Raw genomic sequence first — 20,489 nt, 5'->3', positions numbered from 1 at the left:
CATGGCAGCGTCATTACAGCGACGCTAACAAAGAGCCGCAGCTTCTTCAAAAAAGGGCGTCAACTCAAGACTTCGCTTTCCTCAGGGGTTTATCCTCGAGCAGCTCGAGGATGGCGTGCTACTATGGTACTATACTGGGTGCAAAGGAAAGGGAACGTGTTCGACCAGTGATCGAGCAGCTAGGAGAGCTCTCTCTCTCTCACCCTCAGCATGTCCGAGGTTCACAATGAGCTCAAACTGATCGATAGAATCCAAGAGGCAAATCACCGCAGGGTTGACGCCATAGCCAGCTACCTACAAAATGCTTCGCACAACTTCCGATTCCCACAGTACCTGGGATCTGCAAATAAATATTTTTTTCTGGTGTACTTGAGACAGCCTCGTATACTTGCAGCTGAACGTGGCGTCGGGCTTCCTACAGAGAGCGAGCTTGCCAAATGTACTTGCATTATGCGAACTTGCATCAGTTGAAATGCTAATGCGCAGCTGTTTCTCGCGGATTCTTCGCAACGAGCAGAGCGTACGAGCTTTCCGCGATATGAGGGGCAAAGAGAAACGTTGATGCTTGCTGTCAGAAGATAACCGTGTACGTGTTGTGATGAATACACACGAGAGAACCCTGGGCGCTGGGTGGCGTTCTTTCACTACGTTGCGCTGTTCGCCACCCTTAGTCGGTTTTGTTGGCGTGGAATTCTCATCTAAGCAGTAGGATCCTTTCGTTGATGGGCCGAGTTTCTCAACTGCAACTCAGCAATAAACTAAGACACCGGAAACGACGAAGAGTGTTGAGGAATTAGAGGAGACGAACTTATAGGCCAAATTTTCCAATTCCAAGTTACAGAAAGAATTGTCGCAAGCCACACTGGCGAAACGCGTTCCCTAATTGAATTTGACGCAGCCTCACTTTTCGGCTATAAGCCACATAATTTGTAACACAACGCACAATGAAAAAATTGGAGGACGCTTAAGCTTCGCCTTCAAGAGTGGAACGCGATAGCGTTCCCGTCGACCCGCCAATGGGTGTAAGACAATGGGCTACAGGGCAGCCATCACTTACGAGGCGCCCCGCATCAGACGCGGTGAGCGTCGAGCCATATGGTCGAGCAACGCGGCGTTCGGCGCAGCAACGAAACGTGCGCCTGAGCAAGCGGAGCGAACCAAAGAACTCGGTATCCCGGAGGGGGAAATGATGCACGCCAGCCAAACGCCGTGATCGGCACGGGCAGAGAGATAGAGAGATAGTGATCTAAAGAAAGGAAGGACGCTTGATTCTACAGAGGGAGCGAGCCGCGACAGCTCCAATGCGCGCGTGGCGCGCCATCTGTCGGGGCAGCGCCGTACATGGAGAGGAGGGGGTCTTCTGTGTTTGCCGCAAGATGGCTCTCCGTGTGCGGAAAGCGCAGAAGAAATGCAACGAAACGCACTTCGCTACTCGTGTAATTGCGACTTCTGTAAGTTACATGTTCATAATTACCGATATACACCACAGTATAACTTTCCACGGCTCGTTTCGAAGGCAACACCGCATTCACTAGAGGCGCGTTTGTACCTTATGGAAGCATCGAAATCGTGGCTGAGTGGTAGCGTCTCCGTCTCACACTCCGGAGACCCTGGTTCGATTCCCACCCAGCCCATCTTGGAAGTTGCTTTTTATTTATGGAGTGCATGCCGTGATTTATCGCTCACGGTCAACGCCGCAAAACGCTGACGCCGACACCGACGCCGACACCGACGCCGACGACACCGGCTTTTCTGCGACACGAGCTCCTTAACGCTGTCGCGTTAAAAGGTCCACTAATGGCCCGCCCACCTTGGTTTATCAGTGAGACACAATAGTTGGCGTTTAACTTTTTCCCTCTTATGGACCACGACTGTCTTTACTTCGCAGTCGTGGCCGCGGCACGCTACCTACACGACGATCCACCGTCTCCACCAATCTGACTCATGTGAGCCGGCTTGACATTCCAGTGGCTGAATGCTGCTATCTTTTGCGCGAATACGATTACGAAGGTTACCGTCGCCAGTACCTGGCAGTTTCTGCATACGGCGGAGGCCACATTCGGGGAGAGGGGGCAGATGTGCACGCCTAAATTTAGGGCTCTTGGCGCACCGATAAGTTCGTAGCCTGCACGGCCAATTAAGGCAAGAGAGGATTAGGAAGCGCCAAAAGAAGGCTTGTTGCCCTCGCAGAGGAGAGCTGCAGGTCTTTCAACTTGGGCCTGGCTTCTTGGGGGAATACGAGGGGCTTCGCTTCGGTCGCTCTTGGCACTCACTGCCCAGCGAGTGCTGAATCATCGCCTCTGCATCTCCGTGTGCAACGCAGGGCGGAAACGACGCGACCTTATATGGGCAGCGTCAACTCTCGCGTGACCCTGTGCGTGGACGTACTTTGGGATTTGAAGCATGCAAGGCCCGAACATCCACGTCATCTGCATTCGCTTCGCACCGACCTTTCAGGATAACTGGGTGGCACGGCTGAGGATTCGAGACATAATGATACATTTTGCTGGCCAAGATTCAAAACAAGTGCGGACAAAAGAAATCTCCTTGAGAAATCATTTTTTTTGCCTAATATGCTAAGATTCATTAAATAACTTATTAATGATCAAAATCGGTTGCACGCCACCAAACAAATGCGAGAAAGCTCTGCTCGTAGCAGACCTTCGCTCTGCACATCCATGTGAGTGCGCTGTCGATCAGCACCAATGACTCCTTTTTAAAATAAATAAATAAATTTATTTATTTATTTATTTATTTATTTATTTATTTATTTATTTATTTATTTATTTATTTATTGTTTTCCCGGATGACAAGCACAATGCAAGTATGGACCGCCGGCCGAGATTTCTTCGAGTGTATAAGCTATAGTGAACTAGTATAGGCCTCACGTTCCGGCCGGCGCGCCAGCGGATGTGGCGTCGCTTTTTGACGTTGGAACATATCACAACGGGCTGTACCTTTGGCGTGACCACGCGCACCCCTGCCACATGCACTCAATTTGGGTTTCGCGCGTAAAATGAAGCAAAACGACTCGTTCGTTTTAAAAGCTGATTGCATGGCGCCCTGACAGTAACGATCAAAAAGTTGATCTGGAAAACAATCCGTTGGCGATTGTTTTTTTTTTGTGCGTCCCTGCTGTGAACCTTGCTCAACAAGAACTACCATTGTGTCTCCAATTCTGCTAAGCACGAGGTCGCGGGATCATATTCCGGCCACGACGGCCGCATTTCGACGGGGGCAAAATTTCCGGAGTCCCCCACCATAGTGGGGGACTCCGGAAATTTGGACAACCTGGGGTTCTTATACGGCGTGCCTCATAATCAGATCGTGGTTTTGGCACGTAAAACCCCGGAATTTTTTTTTTCGTCTCCAATTCCTTATTTGTAGTAATGATGGAGAATCAGTCGGCGCTGAAACCACCGGTATAGCGGCACGTTTTCTGACAGGCCTACACAATGTGCGCGTCTGCTGTGCGCGTCCGTTATTGCCCGATATGAAGACTAGGCGTTTAATATGTACCAACTCCAAAACTGAATATATGCTGTCGAATGCAGCCACTACAGAAGCGCCTATCGTGTTGCTGACCAAAATCCACGCATTCCGTGAATGCACGGGCATTTATAAATGGGTAATCGAATCAGTTGGGTTGTGTGCAGGATAAAAAAAAATGAAGACACTGCGTTTGAGGTAAAAAGCTAATATTTTACAGTAACAAATTGTTAGCGGTGGCGGACGCGTGGGAATTGCGCGATAGCCATAATCTGTATAATTAAACTAACGTAATTATTAAATTCACTTTTTCTCACATGCGCTTAAAGCACAAGAATATGCGGGAGGAGGTGTCGTCACAGAGCAGTGACAGCAGTGAAAGAGATGGACGCTGTAATGGCGTCGCCGACATCCCGCTTTGCGTCGGGGTCATCGGCAAACCATGTTTTGTTGTCGTGTCGCGTGCAGACCTATAAATTATCTGTGTTTACTGAGTGTAATGCTATGTTCACACTACGGTCGCAACGCGCGTAACAGCTCTTTTGGCGTATCGAACGTAAAGGCTGTAAAAAACGTTACGGCAGTTAAGCCGGCACCTTTGTTCACATTTACTGCTGCTTAAATTACGGCTTTTACAACAGGCCAATCAAATGTGGAGCTGCAGAATCGACGTCACCAGCGGTCCAATATGGCTCCTGCCAACATGCGAGCGCTGGCCGAGATCGAAGAAATTCACGCTCAAAACAAACTTATAGTCATGTATTCAATGGCCAAAAGACGACGAAGGCGACGCAGAAGGGTTTGGGTGCGGCAAGTATTTCTCGACAGGGCCGTGGACGGCGATTTTCACAACCTTTTCGCCAAGCTCCGAGTTGGTGACGCTGCGATGTTTCATAACATCATGCGCATGTCGCCCCAGCAGTTCCGCTTCCTTGAAAACCTAATGAGACCACTCATCGAAGTTCGGAGCACGCATCTGCGGCCATCGATTTCCTCGGTGGATAAACCAGATTAACTGAAAACAGTCTCGCAAGGCGCACTGCAAAAATTTTCACGAACACAGCCAATCGTGCGCACGGAATGGCGGAATGGCACTTCCCGCGCCCGGAGCTGTCTGCAGACGGGAGGATGGAAGTGTCGTCACCGGTTGTTGAAAGCCGAAAGCTTATCGGTCATTGGCTGTGTCGCAACGGTCGTAACATAACAGTCGTAAATGTTGCCGACCCTTTAACACTCTCACTCACGATTTTTACGAGAATTGCGCACGTTGGTACCTTTACGTTCGCAGTCTGAACTAGACGCATACGCTTGTTGCGCTTCCGCTTACGTATGTTACGAAAAATCGGCGCCTTACGAACGTAGTCTGAACATAGCATAACATGCAGGCAAGTGGTCGCACGCTTCGCAGTTGTGTTTCATCCGATACCTCTGCTCATCCGCAGGCTCGACATGTGATTGGTGCACGACGCTTCAAGCACATGATGAAGGTGACTCATCCGGTACGTGGGCTGTCTGCGCCGCTGTTCTTGTTCCCATTCTGCCGTCTTCCGCGAGGAACCAGACAGAGCTATTTCACATTAAAACAAGTATGAAAGAGAATACATAATACGTCAATATTTTTTCTACATTAATGATTCTTCGATACAACATAGCTCAGCTTGTTGCATGTGCTTATAGAGGAAAGATGGAAGCTACTTACAGCTTTAGTGCGGTACTACTACAGAAGGGGCTGGATCTCCCGCTCCTGAGTACAGGGACCAACTGTTAACCTACAACGAAATCACCAAGCACTATTACTTAGGGCGCAGGGCATTCCCGTTGCCACATCCTAAATTAAATAGGCCGCAGGCGGTTACATTAAGGCTACTGCAGACACGGACGTACCCTAACCCTGTCATCATGAATAAAATTAATCCGGACTGCGGGGTTTCAGTCTATTGTAGTAAGTGTGGGGGTTTGCTCGATTTACAACACATGCTGTGGCGCTGCTTGGCGTTGGCCGGTGATGGTTCTCGAGGTGAACAGTGGTGGCAGCGAATGCTGCACAGTGAAGTGCTGGCGGACCAGCTCAGGGCTGTCCAGAGGGCCCGTGTGATAGCAGAGGGGCTCGGCCTCTCTGTACCGACGTGGGAGTGGCCCGCATCAGTCCCAGACTGATCCCTCAGGACCTCAATAAAGTTCTTCATACCATACCATACAGCGGCAATTATGCCGTGGGCCGAAGCTTGGGGGGAGGGGGGGGGGGATGGTTGAGAATCAGGTCAGAATCCGCCAGTCTCCTTCATCAGGGCATTTACCGGAAACTCGCAACGCCAATTTTTATTGGTGTTTCTGCTCAAACAAACAAACAAACAAAGAGAGAGAGAGGGGGAAGAGGAGGGAAGCAAGTACGCGAAATGCGTAACATTACGCAATGACGTCACCTATGCCGAAATTCAAGAACGAAAGTTTGGCCTGCCTTATTCCCACGAAGAGCTCCTAAAGCGTAATATAGTTTGAGGCCTGATTTACTGTTTGTTTTTAGTGATTCTTGAGTGTGCGTTTTTGTTTCGCGTTGGGAGAACTGAGGTAGACTTTCTTACAAACGGTATAACTCAAAAACATACTTTGGTTCGGATAGCAGCGATGACATTTCTGTCAAATCCTCTGTCATCAATGCACTTGTGGTAATTTCAGAACGGCAGTCGACAACTGCAGATACTGAAATGAAGAATACACGTGATCATTTGATTTCCAGCTGTAGCCGCGCTGCAGAGATATTTCCCTGCTTATTCGTCAACCTATGGATGGTGTTCTCTACAAGCCACCTTTGCATGTGAAGACTTAGGCTTGACGGCCAACCAGTGCTCACCGTGCACGACCGGATTTGGCGGTACAGGGACTAGCGGACACACGACAACACAACGGATAAATAACAACAACGACAGTTATTGCAAACCAGAGGTCTCGCTGGGATGCGGGCTGGCAGTGACCGTGGCGTTTTCCCTGGTCGTGCGGTATGCAATTGAAAGGGCAGTGCTTGCAGTAAACAGGAAACTTTGGACGCTATAGCTAAGGCAATCAATGTTACGGTCATTGGCATTCACCGAGAAATGCACCGCGCAGGCCGCGAAGGCGCTTTTGTGGGTGACGGGATGCATTTTGGCGAAAGTGTAGCAACACCGGTTGGACGTTGATTCGCGGCGCGCTGTAGCTTTATTAGGTGGTCCCCAGGCAACCAGGAAGGAAGGTGAAGTATTGAATGTAGTGACACACCAGGAAGGAGCAGAATTAGGCCACAAGGAGTTAATAAATGACGCACAGAGGATAAGTATAAAGACGGTAAGATTTGTTACATAATTATTCAGGGTGGTTGGTCTCAAGGGGGAAAGAAATGGCTGGAAATTCAAACGCAGCTGAATGACAAAGCGATTAGCGTGTGCGCCTTGACCGAAACCCATCAACGAGATTTGGAGCAGCCGTCTGTCAATGACAATTTTGTATGGGAAGGGTGCAACATCATGACTAGGTCGAGGAAAAACAGAGGCGTAGGCATGCCAATTAGGCGAGATCTGAAGTGGCAAAGGGTAAAAGGGACATGTAAGGAGTATTTATGGATTAGCGGCATATGGCAAAGCAAAAGAACGTGGCTGGGAGCAGCTTACTAATGGACAGGTAGTGGTAGCAGAGACAAAGATAAGGAATTGATTGATTGCATTACAATTAAGCTATATTGATGAGTTCAAGAAATCAGGCCACGTGATTAGTGCGAAATGAACGCCCACATGGATGATTTAGACAGATATACTGATTAAAACGGTTCTGTTGTGCCGGATCTGCGCGATGAACAGAACCTTATAGTAGCTAAGAAGGAGAATAAGTGTCATATACAGGTAACGTGGCAGTGCGGAAATAGGCAGTACTGTCTCGATTACGCCTTAGTCTCAGAAACGGTCTACGAACGACTAGACCAAATGACGGCAAATAAACATGAAAAAGATAGCCTGGGTAGCGATCATAAACGTTTAACCTTAGAATTTGGGGGAGATACTAACGCAAAACAGGAACCAATAGAATCAGAATGTCTAAAAATGAATGAAAAGCAAATAACAGAGAGTGCAAAAACATCGATAAAATGGGGGCGTTTCCTACAACAGTCTGGGAGTATAAGGAACTGCTAGACGTCATGCAGAAGGAGATAAGACAGACAAGGAAAAAAAAGACTTGTATTGGAAAGAGAAAACACGTAAGTGATGGAACAAGGAAATAAAGCAAGCTATATCGAAGAGCTCAAGCAGGCCTCTAGGGATCATCGAGAAGCTTATAAAGTTCAGATTGCACGAAGAAGAGGTGCTCCTTAGATGGAACAAATACGGAGAAAAGAAAAAAAGTGGTGAGGGAGCTCGTGCACGAGAAAATTAGATACACAAGTGGTGAACGTTGGGTGCATGCAGCATTTGCAAAAGAGACAAAGGCGCACAAAAATGATTCTGGAACCATTTAAGGGCACTCGGAGCTCCAACCAAACAATTTGCAGACGGTTATAACGGATAAAGACGGTAACATCTTCGAAGGAGACGATGCGCTGCGGTACATCACAGACGCTGTTGGGGCTAACTTCAGCACGTAAGACAACATAGTTCAGACCCCAAAAATCCAGCCTCCCCAGAGAAGCGTGAGAGATCAAAATTTACCGCAGAAAACGTTTACTGGAAAAGAAGCAGAAGAAAATGTCCCCAATAATACTGCCGCAGGATCTGATGAAATCCCAATGCAGCTAATAAAAAAAAAACTCCATCCAAAGAGCAAGGCACTGCTGACGAATGCCGCAGAAGAAGTGATTAAGACGAATAAAATTCCGGTTGGATGGCGTGAAATCAAGATGAACCTCAGCTACAAAGGCAATCGTGATAAGGATAAGACGAGCTCATACAGGTTAGTCACAGTAACGTCGGTGCTATATAGAATAGCAATGCAAGCCATAAAATTAGAACTGTCGAAATGGGCGGAAACTGGGGAAACTACAAAATTAGTTCAGGCCAGACAGATGCTTAGAAGATAATTTTCTTCTGACTCAGTGCATAGAGATTTCAGCAGCTCAGAATAGACCTTTATAGATAGCATTTCTAAATATTAAGGGAGCCTACGACAACGTAGACAGGTGGTAGTTATGGGATATTCTCAAGCACGAAGGCATAGATGACGATTTCGTGGAGCTGCTGAGGGAGGTATATAGAAAGAGCCGAGTACAAATTGTATGGGAAGGCCGACATTGTAATGAAGTGGTGGAAATTCACCAACGACTGAAGCAAGGATGTCATCTACCTCCATTGTTCACGCTTTATGTTAATGTCATAGAAGGACAGCTGGAAAACAGTCAATTAGGATTTGATTTATCATATATGCGTAATGGACAAATGATGCAACAGAAGGTCCCCTCATTGATGTACGCGGACGACATAGTGCTACTAGCGGACAATGCAAGAGACTCACAGAGTCTTGCGAATATGCGTCGCAACGCAGCGGCAAATCTAGGCCTTCAGTTTAGCACAGAGAAATCGGGAATTATGATCTATATGAATAGACGGGTAGCCACGGGATGTCGATACAACAGCAAGTGCCATACCCATAGTCAAGCAATATAAATACCTCGGCGTATACATAAACGAAGGAAAGACTCGAGCACCCACCAAGATAATAATAATAATAATAATAATAATAATAATAATAATAATAATAATAATAATAATAATAATAATAATAATAATAATAATAATAATAATAATAAAAACGCAAGCGGAATGCAGCAATAATGAAACATAGGACACTTTGGGGCCACAAAAAATTCGTGGGGCCGCAATTCATATGGGGACGGATTACCAGCGGAGATGCTTAGGCTGCATACATGGGCTGCATACATTCTGAAATCATACATTTTTTTTAAATACGACACATCGCTACGCCGACACAAGCGCCGCCACAAGCGCCGCCACGGTCACCGCACCGCCCAGGCATCTGCCGCAACCACCTCCGACGCGCGTGGCCTTATAACCACAGGCCACGGGCACAGGCGCCGTCGGCACACACTTTCCCCCTCTCGTTATTCGTCAAACAGGCTTTAAAACAAATAAAGCGCATGAAGGTCAACTTGCTACACTAAGTGCACTTTCTATTGTGTGTATATGTGTGTATATGTGTGTATATGTGTGTGTGTGTATATATATATATATATATATATATATATATATATATATATATATATATATATATATATTGTATCAGAATATTAAACTTATTTTGGGAAGTTCGCGGAGTGCTTGAAGCCTGCAGCATGCTTCACCTCTGCCGCGCGGGTCGGCCCGGCAGACCCTACTGGGAACGCAAGCGGGCGATGCATACGGGGGCGAGAGGTTAACAGCTTCGTTGAAGTAAATATGAGGTGAAGGAGTCATGTTGACAGCGTTGATGATCGCAAATGCTATTCTGTGCCTAAAATCGGATATATTGTCGGAGTTGCAAGTTAACCAAAGATCGATGGGCCGGTTGGCTTTGCGAGTCCACAGCAAAACCACAAATGAAGCAGTGCAAGGGGACATGGGTTGGGTTTCCTTTGAAGACGGAGAAGCGCAGCAAAATTAGTTTTGAAGAAATACTCAGGAACATGGAACAAAATAAATTGGCGGCTAAAATGTACCAAGTACGTGCACCTGACAAGCGTGGACACAGAATGGAAGAAGAGGCCATCAGGTGTCGTCAGAAAGAAAGTGAGAGAAACAGTGGCAGTGAATTTGATGCAAAGAATGGAAGCAAAAACACCATGGAGATTAACGAGAATATGAAGAAAAAAATTAGAAGGGAAAATCTGTACGATAACAAGAAGCGAACTGCCTTGGTATTTGAGGCTGGAACCGGTTAGGACAAAAACATACCGGATAAAATATTCGCAACTAGATGAAGCATGTGTATGCTGGAGCGAAAATCCGGAGACCAATGGAATGCGAGGATATTCACCAAGTGAGACCCGTAGGCAACGTACACCTTCCAGAAGCGATTGGGTTTAATGTGGGCGGAAGCACCAACCGGTCAACAGTCGAGATAAGCAAGAGACGTTTATAGTATTGGTGGAAAAAATGCAGAGAAGAGATTGATACGACCCGATCCGTTGCAGTCATAGATAAAAGTTAGGTACTTCATACTCTACACTTTCCCCTATTAAGATTTTTACTGCTATAGTGGCAGCAACGTCGTCGCAACGTGGACGATCGGATTTATCGAGCGGGTGCTGACGCCACCCACGTCGCCCACGTCGCCCACGTCGCCTTCCTCTTTCGTCGACGGCAAGGGGTCAGCAGCTCTCTGGAATTTTGAAGGCTGTCAGTAGATCAGTCGTGGTGCTCTGTGCCCCTGGACTCCTCGCTTCGACCCACGGAAAGGGTTCAGCGGTTTCGTGGAACCTTGAAAGGTCGTCGGTGGATGTTCGAAGCCCAGCACAAGGGTAACCACTTCAGAAGAACGCGGAGGGAGATGGGGGGACGCCCGTCAACTCGATGATAGGCACGTAGTGTGGCGCAATATTGCATTCCACTCCCGTTGGAAATGATGCACTCAAAGCGCGTGCCATTTGCACTGTTGCAATCATGAGACCGCAAATAGTGCTGCTTCTTGCGTCCCACTAGTCCAGAAGAATGCGCGTCTTTTCATATGTGCTCGCGAGGCGGTTCTGCGTCCGCGGTATGTGCGAATATATAGACAGTAGAGGCGGAAGGGCACACATCGCCCGCCTGCACAGAAACTACATACCTCCTTGGTCGCTCGTGAGATATAACGTTTATTTAATCTCCCGCGTCAGTGATTCTAAGCAAGAAAAATGCCGGCCCAGCCGGACACGCTCACCAGTGACTTGGTCATGGGTCTCCGTCGACGGCGTCCGGTGCACGTGCGCCTGCCGCCGCCGGTTTCCCCCTTCTTATATGAGGAGACGCCGTGGAAGGCGATGAAACGTCGTCGGCCCAAATGTCCTTTTTCCCGTAGCGAGAGGAAGTGTCGGAGGGCGCTCGCGACGTCTCCACGTTGGACGGCGCTTCAAACCAGCGTGCTGTCCGCTAAAAGCACCGAACGCTTTGCCTCTTGAGGCACTACGCCCGCTCATGTGTAGAGTGGCGCTGCTCTCCCCCTGACTGCACGCCCGGACGACTTCGGCTCCCCGAAATACGCTGACCGCCGTCGCGCGCCTTTCTTTGCGCTCGCGTGTCTTCGGAGTCTTTGGCGCGATTCCGGTTCGCTGCCTGCGACGTCACGTGCACCCGCAGACTCGGCCGCTTGCGCTGCAGAGGAGTCAGGCGTCCAAACGCGTGCAGCAGCCGAAAGAGACGCGAAGTTGTCCATGACGTTCACGAGAAACTCCCGTGGCCAGACATCTTGGACTTCGCCGAAGCTTTCGATTAGGCATCTCGCACCAAGTTACTCTTCAAGATTTGTGTCACTTTTAAAAATCATGCTTTATGACACAGTGGTTTTGCTCATATCTTAGTTCTGGGCACGCTACGTTCAGGCTCGAGATATGAAATCTACATACGGTCTTCTGTTGCGCCCGGGGTGCCACAAGAAAGCGTGTCGGATTCAAGTGAATTTTTGGGTTTTACGTGCCAAAACCACGATTTGATTATGAGACACGCCGTAGAGAGTGATTCCGGATTAATTTTGACCAGCAGGGGATCTTCAACGTGCCCCCAATGCAGGGGACGTTTGTGCATTTCGCCCCCATCGAAATGCGGCCGCCGCCACGCCCGGGATTTGATCCAGCGAACTCGTGCTTAGCAGCGCAACGCCGTTGCCCATTAGCCAACGCGGCGGGTCGTTTTGGGTCCCCTTTCATTTTTAGCTTTTATAACTGATTTCCCTACGGACATTCGAATTAAATCGCCATAAGATGAAACCGAATTAAACTCAAATCTGCATATAGTTAGGTATTGATGCCAAAACTTAGAAATGCAATGAAACTCGGCAAAATTACTGTTAATGTCAGACTCTAGAAAAAGAAAGCTATTGTTGATCATACTCTTTTGGTGGTTGCCATCTATCTAGACATCTATCTAAACCCCGGCCCTCAGTCCCCAGCTGCTGCGAAGCAATTGACCACGGCGGCGGTCAGACCTGTGACGCAGCAGAGGGTGCTAAGAATCCCTGGATCCGGACAGGCCGCCATTGGAATCTGAACCTGGCAACGTTTAACACTAGAACGTTATCTAGTGAGGCGAGTCTATTAGTGCTATTGGAGGAATTAGAGGGCAATAAATGGGATATAATAGGGCTCAGTGAAGTTAGGAGGACAAATGAAGCATATACAGTGCTGAAAAACGGGCACGTCCTGTGCTAGCGGGGCTTAGCGGAGAGACGAGAACTAGGAGTCGGATTCCTGATTAATAAGGATATAGCTGGTAACATACAGGAATTCTATAGCATTAACGAGAGGGTGGCATGTCTTGTTGTGAAACTTAATAAGAGGTACAAATTGAAGGTCATACAGGTGTACGCCCTTACATCCAGTCATGATGACCAGGAAGTCGAAAGCTTCTATGAAGACGTCGAATCGGCGATGGGTAAAATCAAAACAAGATACACTGTACTGATGGGCGACTTCAATGCCAAGGTAGGCAAGAAGCAGGCTTGAGACAAGGCAGTGGGGGAATATGGCATAGGCACTAGGAATAGCAGGGGAGAGTTATTAGTCGACTTTGCAGAACAGAATAATATGCAGATAATGAATACCCTTTTCCGCAAGCGGGATAGCCGAAAGTGGCAAGCGGGATAGCCGAAAGCCCGAATGACGAGACTACAAATGAAATAGACTTTATACTCTACGCTAACCCTGGCATCATACAAGATGTGGACGTGCTCGGCAAGGTGCGCTGCAGTGACCATAGGATGGTAAGAACTCGAATTAGCCTAGACTTGAGAAGGGAATGGAAGAAACTGGTACATAAGAAGCCGATCAATGAGTTAGCGGTAAGAGGGAAAATAGAGGAATTCTAGATCAAGCTACAGAACAGGTATGTGGCTTTAACTCAGGAAGAGGACCTTATATATATATATATATATATATATATATATATATATATATATATATATATATATATATATATATATATATATATATATATATATATATATATATATATATATATATATATATATATATATAGTGTTGAAACAATGAAGGACAATCTTATGGGCATCATTAAGGAGTGTGCAATAGAAGTCGGTGGTAACACCGTTAGACAGGATACCAGTAAGCTATCGCAGGAGACGAAATATCTGATCAAGAAACGCCAATGTATGAAAGCCTCTAACTCTATAGCTAGAATAGAACTGGCAAAACTTTCGAAGTTAATCAACAAGCGTAAGGCAGCTGACATTAGGAACTATAGTATGGATAGAATTGAACGTGCTCTAAGGAACGGAGGAAGCCTAAAAGCACTGATGAAGAAACTAGAAATTGGCAAGAATAAGATGTATGCGTTAAGAGACAAAGCCGACAATATCATTACTAATATGGATGAGGTAGTTCAACTGGCTGAGGAGTTCTATAGAGATTTATACAGTACCAGTGGCACCCATGAAGATAATGGAAGAGGAAATAGGCTAGAAGAATTTTATAACCCACAAGTAACGTCGGAAGAAGTAAAGAAAGCTTTGGGAGCTATGCAAAGGTGGAAGGCAGCTGGGGAGGTTCAGGCAACAGCAGATTTGTTGAAGGATGGTGGGCAGATTCTTCTAGAAAAACAGGCCACCCTGTATACGCAATGCCTCATGACCTCGAACGTACCGGAATCTTGGAAGAACGCTAACATAATCCTAATCCATAAGAAAGGGGACGGCAAAGACTTGAAAAATTATAGACCGATGACCTTACTGTCCGTTGCCTACAAAGTATTTACTAAGGTAATCGCAAATAGAATCAGGAATACCTTAGACTTCCGTCAACCAAAGAACCAGGCAAGATTCCGTAAAGGCTACTCAACAATAGACCATATTCACACTATAAATCAGGTGATGGAGAAATGTGCGGAATATAACCAACCCCTATGTATAGCTTTCATTGATTACGAGAAAGCGTTTGATTCTGTCGAAACCTCAGCAGTCATGGAGGCATTACGGAATCAGGGTGTAGACGAGCCGTATGTAAAAATACTGAAAGATATCTATAGCGGCTCCACAGCCACCGTAGTCCTCCATAAGGAAAGCAACAAAATCCCAATAAAAAAAGGCGTCAGGCAGGGAGATACGATCTCTCCAATGCTATTCACAGCGTGTTTACAGGAGGTATTCAGAGACCTGGATTGGGAAGAATTGGGGATGAGAGTTATTGGAGAATACCTTAGTAACTTGAGATTCGCTGATGATATTGCCTTGCTTAGTAACTCAGGGGACCAATTGCAAGGCATGCTCACTGACTTGGAGAGGCAAAGCAGAAGAGTAGCTCTAAAAATTAATCTGCAGAAAACTAAAGTAATGTTTAACAAACAGTCTCGGGAAGAGAACAGCAGTTTACGATAGGTAGCGAGGCACTGGAAGTGGTAAGAGAATACATCTACTTAGGGCAGGTAGTGACTGCGGATCCGGATCATGAGACTGAAATAATCAGAAGAATAAGAATGGGCTGGGGTGCGTTTGGCAGGCATTCTCAGATCATGAACAGCAGGTTGTCATTATCCCTAAAAAGAAAAGTATATAACAACTGTGTCTTACCAGTACTCACGTACGGGGCAGAAACCTGGAGGCTTACGAAAAGGGTTCTGCTTAAATTGAGGACGACGCAACGAGCTATGGAAAGAATGATGGGTGTAACGTTAAGGGATAACAAAAGAGCAGATTGGGTGAGGGAACAAACGCGAGTTGATGACTTCTTAGTTGAAATCAAGAAAAAGAAATGGGCGTGGGCAGTATATGTAATTAGGAGGGAAGATAACCGATGGTCCTTAATGGTTACGGACTGGATTCCAAGGAAAGGGAAGCGTAGCAGGGGGTGGCAGAAAGTTAGGTGGGTGGATGAGATTAAGAAGTTTGCAGGGACGACATGGCCGCAATTTGTACATGACCGGGGTAGTTGGAGAAGTATGGGAGAGGCATTTGCCCTGCAGTGGGCTTAACCAGGCTGATGATGATGATGATGATAATTATGATGATCTATCTAGAGTTCATTAACATAAATACCTCGGTCTTACTTTCACCTCGGATATTCGTTGGAATGTTATTCACAGCACTAATACATGCTTTAAAACCCGCCGTTGTTGCTTAGTGGCTATAGTGTTAAGCTGCTAAGCACGAGGTCACGGGATCGAATCCCGACCCCGGAGGCCGCAAATCTATAGGGGCAAAAAGTAACACCTGTGTACATAGATTTAAGTGCACGTCAAAGAACCCCAGGGTGTCCAAATTTCCGGAGTCTCCCACTACGGCATGCCTCTTGATCAGATCGTGGTTATGGCATGTAAAACCCCGTAATTTTGTTCTATGTACGCTCTAAAGCCCGCAAAGCATAGTGGTGTCTGCGGCGGGAGTTGAATTATAGAATAATGCGACCTCTGAAATCAAATGTCTTGTTTATTAATCCCTTATCAGACCCATCATGGCATACGCTAAAGTTGCGTGGGACCCATATACCCTACAAAATTCCTCGAAAATTGACAATGCTCAAAGGCTGGCGTCAACGTTCATTTTGTATACATATCGCCGCGGTATTATTCAACCACTGCCGTTTGCAGACTTGCGCATCTTCCTTCTTTCATTGCAGAACTTCATACGAAAATTAAGTTCTTATTTTTAATTATACATCAAAAGACAAAAATTAATCACGATATACATTTACAAGTAAGCCATCATCAGAGTAGGCATATTCGAATGACGGTTCTAAGAAATAATTGTTTCAAGCATAGTTTTTTTTTTCGCAAAGGCTATTCAAGAGTGTATCGAGTTGCGTGTAGCAAGTCCATCGGTGTTTAAGTTGATACATTTTTGGAATGAGTTAGTGCCGTAATTTATTTCGTTTGCATGTAGCGTACGTCATTACTGTGGAAATTTGTATTTTTTACCGCATTTTGTTGCGAAGTTCATCGATGCTTGACACACTTGTAAAAGAGTTGTAGTTCTCGCAGATGGCCCGTATTGTTTGTCCCTATCACTGTCATTCGGCTTTAGTTTATCGCATTTCTTTATTTGTCCTTTTGTATGAATTACGCGTTGTATCGCCATCGAGCATTATTAAAGGGAAGAAAAAAAATGCTTTCAAAACGTTGTAGTCCATGGCTAAACACGCATACACAGCACAAAAGTGTTCAATGCCGCTCAACGTTTAGAGGGAGCGCTACCTGCTGCCTGTTTACCGTAAAGTTTGAATTCACACATCACGAGTAATTCTTTCAGCAAAACAAATTCGATGTTCCCGCTCGTATTTGCTCATTGCTATACAACTTGCGCATGAGAAATTTCTATTCTTTTCGTGCCGCACGATGGTTGATGGCACTAGTCAACGTGTGATCTCCACTCGTGTGAACGCTCCGTGTTGACCGCTATAGTATTAATAAACTGTAAATGCACAGGGCACGGTGCTGGTGGTCCGGTATAGGGGTCAGGCGCCGGAGTAGCGTATGGCCGGGCGACAGCAGCGTTAAAGTTAGCGGTCCAGCAACTTTCTGCGGAGGAGGGGCAGGTGGCAGCGCCTCGGCAACTTACATCTGAATTACATGACGAAGCGAAGGAGCTAAGGCTGTCGACGGCATGGGTGTGCTAGTCGCCAGAGAGAGTTGGCGTGCGACTTCCTGGCGCATGAGCTGCTTTGTCGCACTAAAGCCGAAACGTCAGCAGCGTCAAGGCTGAAATCCAAGGGAGATACGTAGATCCGCGGTGTCCTGCCGAGCAGCACAATGTGTTAAGGCACGCTGCTTGCGCAGCTCGTCGTGCTGCTGACAGAGTTGTATGATCTCGACAATCGTCCGGGGACCCTTGGCGACGAGCATTTGGAAGGCATGGTCATCGATGACTTTCATGACGTGGTAAATCTTGTCAGCTTCGTCTGTAGATGAGTTGACGCGCTTGCAGAGCGAGAGCGCGTCTTCAATGTAATTTTTGAAGTTCTCGTCCTTGCATTGAACTCGACCACGCAAGCGCTGCTGAGCACGAAACCGGCGAACGGCGGGGCGGCCGAAGACCTCTGTCAAAATTGTCGTGAAAGCCGACAGGCTGGTAAGGTCGGATTCATGATTGCGGAACCACAGACAGGTTTGCCACGTCTGTCAAGTAAAAGATAAAATTAGTGAGATTGACGCGGTCGTCCCACTTATTACAGACGCTTACACGGTCACAGTCGGCGAGCCAGTCTTCCACGTCGTGATCGTCTGTTCCGCTAAAAATAGCAGGATCGTGCTGCCGGATGACGCCAGGGCAAACAATGGCCGTGGGTACGGGAGCAGCAGCCTGGGACGGTACCGGATCCATTGCAACATTTCAATAGCAAGTGGTAGCGTCCGACTGCGGAGTTCTAGGATATGGAAGAGAAACTGAGCGCCTCCACCAAATACAATGGGGGTGTTTGCCTTGCAGCACTTGTGGCTTTGCAGCGGTCGGCCGAAACAAGTCAGTTGCGGATAGGCGCCGACTGGGGGGGGGGGGGGGGGGGGGGGGGGGCTCCGGGGCCCGAGCTCCCTCCGGAGTTCCTCCGGAGTTTTCAGCAGGGGGCAGCCCCCCCCCCCCCCCCCCCCGACGATGCCGAAGCCCCTTTACCTTCCCCGCATAAACACACCTAAGATGGCATTTCCACAGTTTTGTCCGCGTGTTGCCGCGATCTCCCTAGCTTTCGAACGCGTGAGAGCTTGGACCGTATGGTCGCCACAACTCAGGCCCTTCTTATTCAACAGCATCTCCGAGTGATTTGAAAATAAGTAGCGATAATGTTTCGACATATTTGGCGATACTGCTGCTTCAATCAGCAATAGTACAAACGGCCCTTCAATCTTCGTGCTGGCTACGGGGAAGCAAACACTATGCTTCTCGACTAGCTGCCGGATCCACGCATGTTCCCCGGTGAAATCCTCAGGTTTCACAACCGCAAGGTAGACAATGTTCATTGTCGCAGCTGAGTCCCTAAGTATTTTACACGGCATTCCATTCACTACTAGGACGCGAAGGTAGGGTTCTAAGAGGGCCAAGTTGTCATCGCCGCCTTTCAAGAAAGAAAAACAATTCTAGGCTTTGGACAGCCGATCACAAGGTGTCCAGGCTCCTGGCAACGGAAACAGACGACCGGTTTTCTAGCTTCAAACGCTCTGTTTTTCTTTCGCCTTTTACTGCGGTGTTATTATCTCCTGAGTTATCGCGCTGTACGTCTTTTGTCCCTCCTTCAGCCTTGTCGTGGTGAATGGGGCGCCTGTTTTCCTTTCTGCGGAATTTAGTGAATGGCCTGACACGTGTTTCCTCGGATTCGCGACGTGCAGCGAATTCATCTAGCACTGCAGCACGTTCCAAGTCCTTTTCGCCCGAACTATTTTGAATCCACAAGCGCATCTCTTCGTTCAAGGACCCATAGAACTGCTCCATGCAGATTAACTCAACAACCTTGTCGTGACAACCGAACGCATCTTCCCCTTTTAGCCATTCAAGTAAGTTGGCTTTCAGCCTATAAGTGAAATCTTGAAAAGGCTCGCCCGACGTTCTGGCTTTCTCCTGAGAACAACGACAGAAAGCTTCTGCTGAGAGCCGATATTTCCTTAGCAATGCAGATTTTATTTTCTGATAGTCATGTGCGCCGTCTCTCGTTAGCCTTGCAATTATTTCGGTCGCCTCGCAAGGAAAAACGGTCAGAATCCGTTGCGGCCAACTCTCTAGTGCCAACCCGTTTTTCTCGCAGGTTCGCTTAAGAGTAGCAAGAAACAATCCCATGTCATCGTTTACCTTGTACGACGGCATGAGATCCCTTATTTTTACTCCTGCTTCACTTGAGCGTCTTTCATTTATTGTGATGTTATTTGCCGATTGCATGGCCAGATCGCGCTGCACGTCTAGTACTTTTAGCTTTAGTTCGTGAGCTCTCTGTTCCTCCTGTTCATTTCTTTCTGCAGCTTGATCAGCTCTCTGCTGCTCTCATTCCTCTCTTTCTGCAGCTCTTTGACTTTCCTCTGCAGCCTTTTGTTCAGCTTTTTCAGCTCGTTTTTCTATCTCTTCTCATGCTTCTGAAATATCGTCCTCAAGAGCCCCGCACTTCTCAATCGCCTCAAGAAGTTGAGGCTTTCTCTGAGATTTCCCGACTCTAATTCCCAGCTCTTCACATAGTAATAGCAACTCTGGCTTTTTCCGTTTGCTTAAATCCATGGTCAATCCTGAACGAGGACTTTCTTACTTTGCTGTGACGTGAGGAAGCTTTCAACAGGAGCCTGCACGTACAGAAACTAATTTGCAGTTTTAGAAACACGCGGGCTTTAAAACTTGGCAAATTCTCAAAGAAATTGAAGCGCTCACCATGCTGCTGAAGCCAGGACGAAGGCTGGAGTATCCCCTTGCTGCCGACCGGCTGATACGATCTCGACCGGGTGAGGCGGGTCTTCACCGCAAGAATCAGGAAAAGACGAAGCCGGGCATCGTGATGACGAAAAAAAGTAGAAAAGATTGTATTCACTTCATTGGTACATAGTTGTGACTCTCATCCGGGTCTCGAGCGGTTCTGATTAAACGGGGGCCTGGACGGCCTTAAATAACCCATTGTGGTCTTGTGGTCGTCGACGTCTTCTTCAGGAGCCTGTGGAAATAGGCTCTGCTGTCGATGACCTCCTGCCCTTCGGGTTTTCTTTCCTTCGTCCTTCCTTTAGTGTCAGCTCGGCGAATAAAAGGGGTGACGCTGTTTCGGAGAAGAGGGCAATTATGTGAACATGGGGACGCCCGCTTGAACGCTTCTCACACTTGACAGATCAATCATACTGGGGGCCAAGACGGCCTTGATTACCTATTGCGGCCATGTCGTTGTCGACGTCTTC

General features: G+C 47.3%; 1 protein-coding gene across 2 annotated transcripts in view; it reads left to right on the top strand.

Moving 5' to 3' along the window:
* Positions 1-20,489, top strand: part of CkIIalpha (casein kinase II subunit alpha) — a 133,756-nt gene that overhangs the window by 19,587 nt on the left and 93,680 nt on the right. For both annotated transcript variants that reach the window (XM_070525653.1, XM_070525650.1), the window contains exon 2: positions 4,932-4,988. In XM_070525653.1, the coding sequence (XP_070381754.1) occupies positions 4,932-4,988 (57 nt within the window). The remainder of the gene's footprint in view (positions 1-4,931; positions 4,989-20,489) is intronic.

The sequence above is a fragment of the Dermacentor albipictus genome, chromosome 1 (assembly GCF_038994185.2).
Source record: "Dermacentor albipictus isolate Rhodes 1998 colony chromosome 1, USDA_Dalb.pri_finalv2, whole genome shotgun sequence".
NCBI classification, from domain to species: Eukaryota; Metazoa; Arthropoda; class Arachnida; order Ixodida; family Ixodidae; genus Dermacentor; species Dermacentor albipictus.
Note: the sequence above shows the minus strand (reverse complement) of the source record. Positions and strands in the feature narration are given on the sequence as shown.